Source organism: Brachypodium distachyon, chromosome 1, assembly GCF_000005505.3.
Source record: "Brachypodium distachyon strain Bd21 chromosome 1, Brachypodium_distachyon_v3.0, whole genome shotgun sequence".
In the NCBI taxonomy this organism is placed as follows: Eukaryota; Viridiplantae; Streptophyta; class Magnoliopsida; order Poales; family Poaceae; genus Brachypodium; species Brachypodium distachyon.
In genome coordinates this window covers 3,431,865-3,444,899 of record NC_016131.3, presented here as the reverse complement: position 1 = coordinate 3,444,899, position 13,035 = coordinate 3,431,865, and the positions used below count along the sequence as shown (strand labels likewise).

The following is a 13,035-nucleotide window of genomic DNA, read 5'->3' as shown; positions in this document are numbered from 1 at the left end:
GATATCTTGTGACGATGTGTGTCACGTAATGATTTCATTAAATTGTAAATTTAATTTAGTTGTATCGTCGTACAAATTGTGCCACGCTATGCTTTTATAGCATTTTTCTTCCAATCATTTAGTTCTTTTATTCGGTGGTGGTGGTTCTTTTAGTTCTGGTAGGATGGCTTGGAACCTGTTGGCAGATTGTTGTACTACGGCTACCAGGCTGCGCCGCGCGAGGCGCGCACACGTGTCGCCCGTCTACTCGCGCGTGCGAGGAGCGCGGAGAGAGACAGACAGCTGCTGCCTGCTGCTGCCCCTGCGCGTGTTGGGGGCGGTGAGCGTACCGTTTCTTTCTTTCTCCCCGCTCTCTCTCGTGCGCTCGTACGTGCGAGTCTGCTTTGTGTGTTGGTGCCGTGGGAGTGGCAGAGGCGGTGCGTGCATCTGCATGTGCGGGTGGGGTCCGCGCGCCTCCGGATGGAGCCAAAATCGGAGGATGGTTCGAGAAGCAGGGCCTCGCGCGCGGGCCAGTGTGTGCTGCGTAGACCGGGGGCATGGACCAGGGTTCGCTCCTGGTATATTTGTCCTGGGCCCACCTGGCATGCGCCTGCACTGCACAGGTAGATGGATGAACACCACTTTATGCTACAGTATTAATTAAGGCGAACGCATATATACTAGCTCATCGATTACTAGGAAAACCCGGTCCACGATTTTAAAATAAGAGTAGGAGTTCAGCCGCACCTCAATTATACGACCAGTTTTTCCTTTGGATCGAGGAGGGCGTAGGCCAAGTTTGAAATCCTAGCTACGACTCTCGTACGACGCAACGGAATTGCGCGCATGGCACACACACTGCACACTGATCATGTACGTCCGCTACACACGCGCCGCGCGCGGATTCAAAACCTGAAACGTGCGGGTTGGCAGTTTGGCACACACATGCGCCGGTCGGTCGGTGGGTACGTAATCCGGCTTGCATGCCATGGCGCCGCTCCGTTCCACGCGACGGAGGCGACCGAGGCGCCAGTTTCCCTGGCCGGCCGGTCGGATCCTCCTTGGGCTTGGGCTGGGAAGAAAAAGAGGCGAGCTAGGTACTGTAGGTCTGGATCGATCGATCGTACGCGTAGGATCGAAGATATGCACGGACCACAGCGCAAGCGTCCAACAAGCGGCAGGCCGCCGGCAACAGCTGCGGCTGCAGGCCAGGAGAGGAAAGCAAAAGGAAAAAGGCTAGCACAGCACTGCAGCGACGACGTACGTACGCTAGCGGCTGAGCTAGGCGCGGCCAGGCCAGCGATCGACCGCGCTGCGCATGGTATGCTCGAGAGAGCCATGCATTCTGCCTTCGCGGCCAAGAAAGAGAACTCCCTGGCTGTACGTGCTGCGTACTCTGGGCTCCGGGGGTGCATGAACCTGTACTGTACACTCGCGAACGTGTGTGGTAGCACTATTACTGGCTAGTTCATCCGATCCGTCGAAATTATAATCCCGGTCCACAATTAAAGTCAATCAGACGCACTTAAACCACTAGCCTTAGTTACACGACCAGTTTGATTAACCCAACTGGGGAGTACGTGCGTACGTACGTTTGGGTTTCTTTTCCCTTGGATCGAGGGAGTATGTTATGTATGTATACGAACGCACATGTAGACCAAGTTTGAAATCCGATGACTCTGGTCTCTCCAAAGGACACAACGGAATGTCACGCACACGCGGGCGGCAGGCCAGAGGCCACCCACACACATGCGCCGGTCGGCCGGTGGACGGTGGTGATCTCTCCGTGACTTGCACTGTGGCGCTCCGTGTCACCACGCGAGGCGCCAGTTTCCCTTTCGGTGCAACTACGAGAGCGCCCGGGGGATTGCCTGTGCTCGGCTGGGAAGAAAAGGAGGCCAGATCGATGATATGTTTGCATACATGCAAACTACTTGCTAGTGCACTGTGACCAGTAAAATACACGATCGATCATGTAAATTGAGAAGATTGGTAGTACTAGCAGTAAATCGCTTGGCAAATAAACGCGCACACGCGCTCGCTAATCAGGTGAGCATCCAATGCGAGAGGGCATCGAGACGCCTTCGCGGCCAAGAAAGAAAAGCTGCAGCCTGTGTGCCGTGCCTGTGTGACCCGGAGAGGAGGAGGGAACAGCATCCTGACGGAGCACAGGTGCACAGGAGCTGCTGACGAAAAAGCTTCGCCAGGACCCTGCCCGGCCCGGCCCATGGAATCGAAACGCCAGCTTTGGTTCGGGGCCAAACACCGGTACCCTGCGCCTGCGCGCGCTGCGGGCAGTGCAGCTTTCACTGGCATGCATGCATGCATCTCCCGTCTCCCCCTCTTCTGTTCCTTCTTCTTTTTGCCATTCGAACGATCTTTCTGTTCCTCGTCCAGTGGTCCCTCCCTTGGTGATTGATTAGCGGCGGGCCGGCCGGTGGGTGATTTATTCCTGTGCGTTGTAATAATACATGCAGGGCTGCAAAGCATGCTGCTTCGTTGGACTGTTATTCTATCTGGAGCGAGTTAATTCATTCGATCGGTCAGGGCGTGTTAAGAATCGGTCCGTAACAAAAGGTTGATCTACCTACAGATAATTTGAGCTAACAAGTTAAGTTCCCCTCTTTTTTTTAAAAGAAGAAGGATTGATTTGGGCAGGTTTTTGTGTTGCAGGTTGCAACATCTTCCAAGAGGACTACCACCAGCTAGCCGGTAGCAGCTTTGGACCTTGGGATCGGGACATGCTTTTGGTTTGAACCGGTGACCAGGTCTCCCTTTTACAAGAAAGGAAGAAACGGACAAAACAAATTTTTTTTTGGCAGAGGTCCTAGTCTTTTGCAAAGCTGCTAATGCACGGGAATCGAGCAGTAGCGGTGTGGCGTACATGTAGCTAGTAGCATACACTTTTTCTGTATATGTACACGGTGCACCATGGTTCATGTATTCAACCCATACGGTATTACCCCCGAGGTATGTCATTAATCAAGAGAAATTTGGGTCGAGGCCCCTCCAATAAGACGGCGTAGGAGTAGAATTTTTGTCAAATCCATAGCTCACTGACATGTGGTCACAGGACAAACATGCCAACGGGGCGATGGGATATGAAAGCAGAGTCTTCACCTTTTGAGTGGCAAACATCCAGTTTGCCCTATAATGTCGATATGAAGAAAGCTTTCAATGCAATATCATGTTTTTCAACAGTACTATATAATGTCCGTCGATATGACTTAATGTTAGATTGAAATTAAGTCAAATGGTGTGTTCTCAGTGAAATCTCTGTATTTGCAGCTTATGTGTCAGAATGTGGTGCCTTACAGGAAGATGTGGAGCGTGGCAATTCCCGTGAAGATTAAGATCCTTTTCTGGCTCATGCTAAAAATAGTACTCCTATATTAACCAAAGATAATTTGCTGAGAAGAGGTTGGTCTGGTGATGGTCATTGCCACTTCTGTGATGAATCTGAATCCATTGACCACCTCCTGTTCTCCTGTTCCCTTGCCAAATTGATTTGGCAGGCGATCACCTGTGCTTTTGGTCTCCATACACAAGCTAACATCACTGGGGATGTCTGGACTCTGGGTGGCTTCTTTCCTAGGTCACCAGAAGAAGCTGGTGATGAGTGGAGGAGCTGCCGTTGTATGGACCATACGGAAGACTAATGAAGCCTGCTTTAAGCAGCAGTTCCCTACTGATCTTGCAACAGTTTTCTATGCCGTGTGCCATCTTCTTGACTCTTGGGCAATCATGCAGAAAGAACGAAGCTGGTGAAGCCTGGAAATAGGAGCGCGGAGAAGCAGGTGATAGCTGAAGCATACGTGGCACGACATGGATGGGCACCGGTGATCAAGAGGATTGCGGCGTAGACCAACATGCTGTTTAATTTCAGTTGAGGAGCTGTATGGGTTGCTGTAGAACCTGGTTTCTGTTTTGGTATGTACTCTTTTCTTTCGTTGTTGAACTGTGTTTTGTAAGACTCGCGGTTTCGTTGTTGAACTGTTTCAACAAAAAATCACCCAGTAGTACAGAGACAAATATTTTATTCATCTGAATGTCACCTTTAATCAGCAAGCAGGTGCAGATAAGTGTTTTATCAAGAAACGGTATAGATCAATGTTCATCAGCTTCATCTTCTTGGAGGTTAACTAGGTGCATTGTACAATCCCCCACCCCCCAAAAGGTGAATTGTACTGCGTCGTGTTTACTATCTACTGTTTTACAAACCGAAGGCGTTTACAAGCTTAAGTGAAACATCAGGAACAAATTAGATGGCCATCTGCTTCATCTTTGTAAAGATACATGCACAGCTCAATATGATCAAATCCGTGCCCAGTAGGTGCACTATATCATTTTTCCAAAAGAAAAAGGTGCACTGTACAATTTTTCCAAAGAAAAAAAGGCGCAGTTTATGTCACTCTACTATCTCTACTGTGTTACAAACTGAATGTATTCACCAAATTCAAAATGCCAAATTCAAAAGCTTAAGTGGAACATCAGGAATAAGTGCTGAGGTTCTTTGAAGAACTGCAAGGGCTACAGGTTGACAGCTTATTGCCTAGACAGTGGGAAAAAGAAGAAATGGCATCAATCACAAGGCTGAATTTTTGTAAGTGCCAAAAGAGAGCATCGGAGACACTTCAGTGTAGACAGTCATAACATCATTTTGTATTCAGTGAACTCTTGAGGGACCGAAGTACAGTCCACATGACAGTTGATACAAAGAACAGAGCTATTCCAGTGATAATTGCATACTTTAAACCAAGATTCATAAGCAGATTTACCAACAACCCTGCTAGGACGACTCCCATGAAATTTGCGGAGAAACCTGACCAGAACGGCATACCAAGGACAGAAGCAATGATGGCACCAGTCCATGCTCCAGTGCCTGGGAATGGAACAGCAACAAACAGCATCAACCCAAGCCATTGGAATTCCTCAACAGGTGCAGCCTTCCGTCGTGCCCGCTCAAAGAGGAGATCCATAATCCGGGTTGCAGTAGCACTTCTTTGCGAGAGAAATGTTGCAACTTTTTTCAGGTAGAGGATGATGAATGGCACAGGTACCATGTTCCTGGACAAACAGATAAGGAATCAAGTTCTGTATGAATGGCACAAGTACCATATACACCATTAACCACTTTCTGGAGAAAAGTGGTCAAATTGTCGAGCAATAGAGCAACATCTGGCAGTTTCCATCTTACACATGTCACTGTAAAATGACCAAAAGACACTATCAATCATTAGAGTGCAAGTATTGTACTCACTCCGTCTCATATTAAGTGCCAAAATATTACATGTATCTAGACGTATTTTAGTATATAGATATGTCCATATTTAGACAAATTTGAGTCACTTAATATGGGACGGAGGGAGTATCAAATGCTAAGTAGTCTATAAACTACTCCCTCCGTATAGTTGTCAGTCCGTTGCTGTAGTTAACTGCAGTCAGTATAGTTGTCACTTCTCAGTCCGTTGCTCATACTGTGTTCTTTTGGGAATCAGTTATCTTACCAAGTAAGAACTGCAAATCTGTAGTAAATGATATCAAGTGTCGAGATCTCGAAATCTCAACAGTGTATCCAGGGGCGGATCCAGAATGAAAATTGCCTGGTGTACTCTATGAGATTAGTGTTGTGCTAAGTTTTGATCTGAGGATTTCACTAGTGATCACATGAGCTACAACAGCAAAATTAAAATGGTGACTGTGCAGTGCATACTGCAGGTTGAATTTAGGGTCATGTATTGCCAGCTAGGCAACTACTACTTATCTAGAGCATGTAGTAAGACAATAGATAAGTTGTCCTGGAGATCGCTGATGGCTAAGTGGCACACTGAGTTCGGCACACTAACTAAATAAGCTAGCCTATTACTCCCTCCGTCCAACAAAGGATGTCTCAACTTCGACTAAATTTGAATGCATCTATACACTAAGTCATGTCTAGATACATTCAAATTTAGACAAACTTGAGACATCTTTTGTTGGACGGAGGGAGTATATATTCAATCCGTTTGCAAGTCATGGTGAATATAATTTTGCAACAAATGACATAGCTGACCTTCTACATGTGTGCCCAAGAGCAGTTATGTAACCGCTGCCCTTTCTTTTGGGGCTGCTGTGACAAGAGGCTTATAAAAAAATATAGGCTACACAAGTACATAGTGAACACTGAACACACTTCATCGTTAATTTTACTAAGCAATTACGCCCAATGCAATAAAATGTTTAATTAAGCTAGTAGCCTAAATTACCACACTGTTAATATTCCATACCCTGGTTTACCGCTTATCAAACTATGTGACTAACTTGTCATACTGTGCGTATATTTCGTAATGTGTAACCACATTCAAACTAGTCCTGTTCTTCTCTCGCATAACCCAAAAAATCTTATCGCACACATTATTTGTAGAAGTCAGAATAATGTAAATATTTATAAGCATCTATCTACTAATTTCTGAACAATGTAAGTATCTACTCCTATTCCACGCTATATGAAATGCAGTCCATACGCCAGCAGCAATTCATCGAACACCTCGCGTGCAAAGCCTAAGCGTCGCCAAATGAAACAGTAACACGAGAGATGCAGGGAGGCAGAGACAAACCCGAGAACGGATAGGACGGTGAGGCGGATGGGGTCGAGGCGCATCCAGTACCCGGCCGGGATGGCTCCCCGCAGCTCGAGCACGGGCAGCGTGGCGAGCGTGAACACGACGGCGTCGTCGGGCCACCCGAGCCTCCGCAGCGACGACGCCACCCGCAGCCCGAACCCGGACGCCCTGATCGAGTCCTCCGCCGCCAGGACCGCGCCGCAGCCGAGCACGGCGCGGACCAGGAGCGCGCCCAGCACGAGCCGCCCCACGAGAGCGGCCCAATCGGGAGCATGACCCCGCCACGCCGTCTCATCCCCGCCTGGTGCCGGCGCCACCGCAAATGCGGCTCTCGCCATTGCATCCCCAGCGCGAGACACGCGGTGATGCGGTTGGATCCTAGGAAGAAGAGGAGGAGGAGAAGCGGGAGTCCTCAGGCGAAGGGCGGGCGTTGGAGCTGCGAGGAGAGGCCTCCATCTCCGCGACGATGCCGGCGGGAGAGGATAGGGCGCGGCGAGAAGCGAGGCCGCCATGGCCATCCGGATCGAGTCTCTTCACCCGTCCCACCCACCTCGCGCGTGGGCGTGGGCGTGGGCGTGGATTTGGATTAAGCCTGAGTCTGGGTCGATTCTGACGGCGGTCACAAGGCGCCGTCGGAGGAGAGCCCGAGGCCACCAGCCAGTAGCCACTGGTGGCGCCATGGAACGCGGGCGGACACTTGGGGAATCCTTGCTCTCTGAGAGGTGGGGCAGCGAGATTCGTGGGACGGCCTGCAATGGATAAGTCGCCCTTGCTGGGCATTCTCGTTTTCGATTTTACGATCCACGTGGCAAGCGATCATCGACTCGGTGGGGTTAAATCACCCTTCTTCAGACATCGAGATCCGCCCGTTACAAAGTCAAAAGCACAGGCATGGAATGGGGTCGGATCACCCCTCGTCAAGACTGAAGCATGAACACTATTGCAGGTCAGTTAAATGTTTTTTTTGGACACATGTATTGCAGGTCAGTTTCTCTGCCCCTCAGTTTTTTTTTTTCGAGACATCGAAAATGAAATCCAAGATTTTCCTCAGCTGTTTGAATCCCATCAGTTGCTAACATCGCAGCAAGAAGGGAAATTGCAGCTACTTATTTTAGCTATGCTTTCTACCCCAGCTACTTCATTCAATCAATCCACTCAACATTTAGCTATGCTTTCTACCCCAGCTACATCATTCAATCCACTCAACAGTCCCTCGGTGGCGCACTTCATAACAAAGAGAATCAGAATAACTTTATTCAGGATTTGTTTTTCTTTTGAAAACACTATCTCAGTCACTTCAGAACAACATTCTCAATCATCGTGAAAGGAGATGGATAGACACGATAACACAGATACACATTTACACATTTCTTATCCAAGTTTCAGAAGCTTTATTACCATCGAATTTTGCAGCATATTAGAACGAGAATTGGCACTACAGCGTGGGGAAACCATAGGAGCCCCCCCTACCACCGAGAGAAGCAGACTGCCAGAACCTGGAAGGCTGGGACTTCAGTTGGAGTACAGGTATTGTATTACGCTAGGATTGGGACGATGAGATGAACGTTTTGATCTTCCTGTCAAGCTCATCCTTCTTGGCCCCGACCACGCGACTCACCTCCTGCCCGCCCTTCAGCAGTACAAATGTTGGCATCGCCTCTACGCAAAATGTCTTTGCAACCTCCTGCAAAATTCCAAGACATAAACGTGAAGAAAAGCTCTGCACTTTTGTTTCAGATCAACAGGAAACATTCAGAGTCGAATTCCATAACCAGCTTGCATCAAATTTTGAAGTACTTTTTCTATATGGACCAATTTTCACCATCCACTTCAAGTTTTGGGTATGAACTAGGACCTACATTCATGTTGGGTGTGAATCGTCGACCACACGACTCACCACCATAGAATAGAAGGTGCAGGGCCATGGAACCTGAACAGCTAGTTTACTCTACTACCCAAGCCCAAGGTATCAGAACATAGTGGAGTGGAATGAAGCACAACTTTTAGCAGACACAGAGACACACTGAAACTGTTCATTGATTTTGAGGCTGAACTCAAGTGAATTCAAAGTTTTCTGAGAAGTGCAAGGTGCTGAGCAAGCGGCGGGATGCAGTTAGGATGTAAACGAGGAAGTAGTGTGCCACTTTGTTCCTAGGCGGTCTGGATGGCTACATTTTGGAACAGTGTTTTCATTGTGCAAAACGAGTACCAGTAAATCAAAAATGTGTATGCTAGTAGCCTAGTACTAGAATCATCTCAAATTAGACTCAATCTTCCCTGCCAGCTTTACTAGAACAAAATACATGTGCAATGTGTGTTTCAAATTTAACAAGAGCAAGCCTCCATATGAATATTCACTACTTGATTGATCGTACAGGGCAGAGTCTTAAAATTAATAGGCATCAAGTGACTGAAGCCCCAAATTTTTGAAGTGCTTCTACCTCGGTCGGTTTCAATTCAATACATGTAAAATTGCCCCAGGACAACGCAAGAGTGCCACCACAGTAAGCTCGATACCTGATTCCAGTACCCCAAGTCCCCAAGCAGCTAACATGGTGCCAGAATCAAACATCACAATTCCCAACTCTATTGGAATAGACTACCAACAGTTCATCCTAGATACAGTACAGTGGCACAGGAATAATAACTTCGATCAAATTCATCGAACCGAGGGAGTAAATCTCCCTGCTGCTACTGCTCCAAGACCAAACTAAACCAGAGCATCTCCCCTTCCGAATTTCACGAGAGCACGAGCCAGATTATATACTGATTATAATTTGTTGTGCTTAAACTGAATTGGGGCAAGGGTTATCCGCTGAACAACCCGAGGAACGCGAAAGAGCAAGAAAGGAGGGCATACCGAGAGCTCGTCGACGTCGATCTTGACGAACACGGCGTCGGTGAAGCGGGACGCCATCTCCTTGAAGGCGGGCTCGATGAAGCGGCACGGCCCGCACCACGTCGCCGAGAAGTCGATCACCATCTTCCCTCGGCCAAAAAAAAAAGAAGAACAAACAATCAGGGATCCCGTGACCGGTCAGATTCAGATCCGGGGAGGAGGAGGGAGGGAGCATTGGGAAGAAGAGGTTGGAGGGAAGCGTGTGGCGTGGTCTCTCTCACCAGCTTGTTGGCGGTGGCGCTCCCGTGGATCTTCAGCTGCTCGTCCCAGCTGGCCTTGGAGTGGACGGCAACCACGGCGGAGTCGCCGTCGTCGGTGTTCGGGGGAGGGGTCCAGAGGGACGAGAAGAAGCCGCCCATCTCTTTGCTTGTTTAGCTACTCTGCTCGCTGCTGCGCCGCGCCCGCCGTGAGTCTCTCTCGTGTAGTGGAGCAAACGAGGAGCGGGTGTCTTCTCTATCTCTAGCTGTATACTATGACTCGCGGCGTGCGTGCGTGCGTGCGTGCGCCTTGTGCAGTTCTCCGGCCGTTGACTTGCCCTTCCTGCCGACTTGTAGCTACAGAGAGAGCTACGGTGTTTAATTGCGGTGTATTGCCTTACCAGCCAGGGCATCACCGATGTATGGAAAATTTGACTATAAATTGGGGATTCACAAGTCATGAAGTTAACCTATACTCCGTGTATTGTATAACCAAAGATTTTCACAAGTTATGAAATTTGACTAAAATTCGGTGGTCATTATTATAACCAAAGATTCTTATCGGAACAAGTTTAATCGTTCTTGTGAAAAGAAAGCATGTTACTACTGTATGCCTGCGCACATATTCACCACCACCGGGTGTCTATTCGAATACAATTGTTCTGCCAACTATCAACTATGGTTTATCTTTCCCAGACAAGACATTTGATGAATGAAAAAATAGTATTTTTTTCGTTCCATGATTCTTGTCTCAAATTTGCCCAAAAATAAATGTATCTATTCATAAAAAGTGTTTAGATACATGTATCAACAAGAATTATGAAACGGAAGGAGTATAATTTGTTGCCTCGCCGAGCGGCTACTTACGTGCCTGCGTCGCATTCAACCACCTTCGCTGTCAATCTCCATCAAAAGGCCGGTTCTGTTGTTGACGTACGCTCGTGGGTGTGTTGGTTGAGTAGTTACGACTTACGAGTGTGTTACTTGCCAATTGCCAACGGAACCACTGATACCAAAAATCACTTCATACGTCTGAACCAAAAGGAGGAGGAAAACGGCGATGCCTCGAACCAAAAGTCCCCGGTAAAAAAAAGCAAGAACCCCGTGCTCTCGAGAATTCCCTTTTCGAGTGGGTGAATGTAATGGGGAAACAGAGGCTGTTGCTTTTCTAGGTAGTAGTAAAATGCCTGTGTGTGAAACACTTGCAACCATTGCCGTGGGATGGTTCTGTGCTTTTAGGCCACACGGGATAAAGTTCAATGCAACCCAATGGCACCTACCGGAAGTGCATCATCCTGCTGGCCGTGACTCCTTCCCTCCGTTTATTCCTGCCGCACTTGCTACATTGCTTTTACTGGCAACCACCGTAAGAAGTTTTGTCGATACATATGATTAACGAGGAAAAAAAATCAATCCATCTCTTTTGCTAAACCAACACAAAAATCATTAAATCCTCCTCACAAATCTATTACTCTCTCTGTTCCATAATTCTTGTCTCAAATTTGCTTAAAAATGGATGTATCTATTCCTAAAATGTGTCTAGATACATGTAATATTTTGACAAGAATTATGGAACGTAGGGAGTAAATGATAACTACAGAGTATTTTAGATACCGAGTACAACATTTAACAAACAATGCGTAGAATACATTAGGGAGGTTATTATTTACCGTGGACTAAGATACAACATTTAAGGGACAATACATTTGGAGAAGCCTATCACAATCGCTCAACCACAAAAAGGAGACGAAGAGAACAAAGAATAGGGGGTGTCTGTTTATCAGTCGGCTTAGAAATAGTTATTTCTCAATTGACAAACATAGCAATCCGATGAAGATTTTCTCATTCTTTGTACAATTGTACTTACATGAACCTTGCACGAATCTCCATGATAGGATCGAACAATTGTTAGCATCGACTTAAAAGTAGCTATTTCTTAGTCGCTTGGAAATAACAAAACTGTAAAGAATAACATAAGCCAGAGATACCCATTTACAAATTTCAAATTCAAGTTTCAGAAGCTTTATTCCAAATTCACATTTTTGTGGCATTCTAAAAGGAGAATTGGCACCACACAACATGGGGAAAAAAAAAAAGGAGATCCCAATACCAGCGCGAGGAGGCAGAACCTGTCACTAAAAAATGTATTGCAGGTATTAATATTATGCTGCAAATTTGGGCGGTGAGATGTGCATCTCGATCTTCCTCTCCAGCTCGTCCTTCTTAGCGCCAACCACGCGACTCACCTCCTGCTTGCCCTTACTAGTACAAAGGTCGGCATTGCCTCCACGCCAAACGTCTTTGCAACTTCCTGCGCAATTCCAAATTTCCAGTACATCAGAACTCTGCACCTTGAGCAGCAGACATTCAGGAATCAAGAGCGACAGGCTTGAATCAAAGATTTAAAGTTGTTCATTTTCTATATGGACCAATTTCTAACCTTCAATCTAGGTGAGCTCAGCTAGCTAGGCCCTACATTTATGCTTTCGTGCAGGCGTGCGGCTTTGAAATTAAAGTGGCAAATGATTTTCCGTACAAGGCAGGGTCCTTGGAAGTTGGAACCTTCAGTCTAACAACTTCTTTTTCCCCGGCACTGTCCAACAACTGCCCAAGGTATCGAAAGATACACAACTATCCATCTCAGTGGAGTGGGATCAATCACAACTTCTGTCAGTAACAAACAATACTGCAACCATCCATTGATTTTTAAGCTAGCCAACAAAAAGCCAGAGCAAAAGGAAGGAGCGTGCATGCATTGCATACCGGGAGCTCGTCGACGTCGATCTTGACGAAGTCGGCGTGGGAGAAGGAGCTAGAGGATGCCATCTCCTTGAAGACCGGCTCGATGAAGCGGCACGGCCCGCACCACGACGCCGAGAACTCGATCACCATCTTGGCTCGGCAAAGAGAATTAAAACAAACAAAACCCCAGCGGTTCCAACTTGGTCAGAGAGCTCAGCTCAGCTCATGGTGGTGGAAGGGGAATAAACCGAGGCGGGCGGGCGGGCGGGCGGCTCACCAGTTTGGCGGGGCTTTCCCAGTGCACGTCCCAGGCGGGCTTGGTGTGGAAAGCGATCACGCGGGAGCCAGCGCTCTCGTCGGCGGCGGCACGTCCCAGGCGGGCTTGGTGCTTGGTGTCAACGACGACACGGGGGAGCCCATCTTAATTTGCTCCGCTCGATCGCTCCTTGGCGGAAGATGCTTAATTTGCTCTGCTCGATCGTTGGCGGAAGACGGGGCAGAGCCGCAGAGGTGCCTGCCAAGCTAAATAGCCAAAACACTCCTCCAGTGAGACGCCAATGCACGGCAGGGGTCTCAAAGATTCGCTCTAGACATTCAGAATGGCGCTCGCTGTGCA

The 13,035-nt window shown here is 47.8% G+C and overlaps 2 protein-coding genes and 1 pseudogene across 2 annotated transcripts; all 3 read right to left on the bottom strand.

The window, feature by feature from the left end:
- Positions 1 to 4,290: 4,290 nt before the first annotated feature.
- On the bottom strand, positions 4,291 to 7,328 carry LOC100843799. The gene is made up of 2 exons (XM_003557127.4): positions 6,576 to 7,328; positions 4,291 to 5,046 (listed from the first exon to the last, which is right to left on the bottom strand). Exons 1-2 carry the CDS (start codon positions 7,097 to 7,099, stop codon positions 4,635 to 4,637), a joined length of 936 nt encoding a protein of 311 aa, XP_003557175.1. The 5' UTR covers positions 7,100 to 7,328; the 3' UTR covers positions 4,291 to 4,634.
- Positions 7,329 to 7,810: 482 nt separating this feature from the next.
- LOC100841666 (thioredoxin H2-2) lies at positions 7,811 to 10,011 on the bottom strand. Its single transcript, XM_003557120.4, has 3 exons — positions 9,702 to 10,011; positions 9,442 to 9,564; positions 7,811 to 8,265 (listed from the first exon to the last, which is right to left on the bottom strand). The coding sequence occupies exons 1-3, from the start codon at positions 9,837 to 9,839 to the stop codon at positions 8,122 to 8,124; spliced, it is 405 nt and encodes a 134-aa protein (XP_003557168.1). The 5' UTR covers positions 9,840 to 10,011; the 3' UTR covers positions 7,811 to 8,121.
- Positions 10,012 to 11,585: 1,574 nt separating this feature from the next.
- On the bottom strand, positions 11,586 to 12,840 carry LOC112268710 (annotated as a pseudogene).
- Between the last annotated feature and the right edge of the window lie 195 nt (positions 12,841 to 13,035).

Coding starts and splice junctions, on each gene's coding strand:
- LOC100843799 (XM_003557127.4), bottom strand. CDS start 7,099: ATGGCCATGGCGGCCTCGCTTCTCGCCGCGCCCTATCCTCTCCCGCCG. Junction 5,047..6,575: donor ACCGTCCTATCCGTTCTCGG/GTTTGTCTCTGC, acceptor CTGTTTGTCCAG/GAACATGGTACCTGTGCCAT.
- LOC100841666 (XM_003557120.4), bottom strand. CDS start 9,839: ATGGGCGGCTTCTTCTCGTCCCTCTGGACCCCTCCCCCGAACACCGAC. Junction 9,565..9,701: donor GCGCCACCGCCAACAAGCTG/GTGAGAGAGACC, acceptor GGCCGAGGGAAG/ATGGTGATCGACTTCTCGGC. Junction 8,266..9,441: donor TCGACGTCGACGAGCTCTCG/GTATGCCCTCCT, acceptor GGAATTTTGCAG/GAGGTTGCAAAGACATTTTG.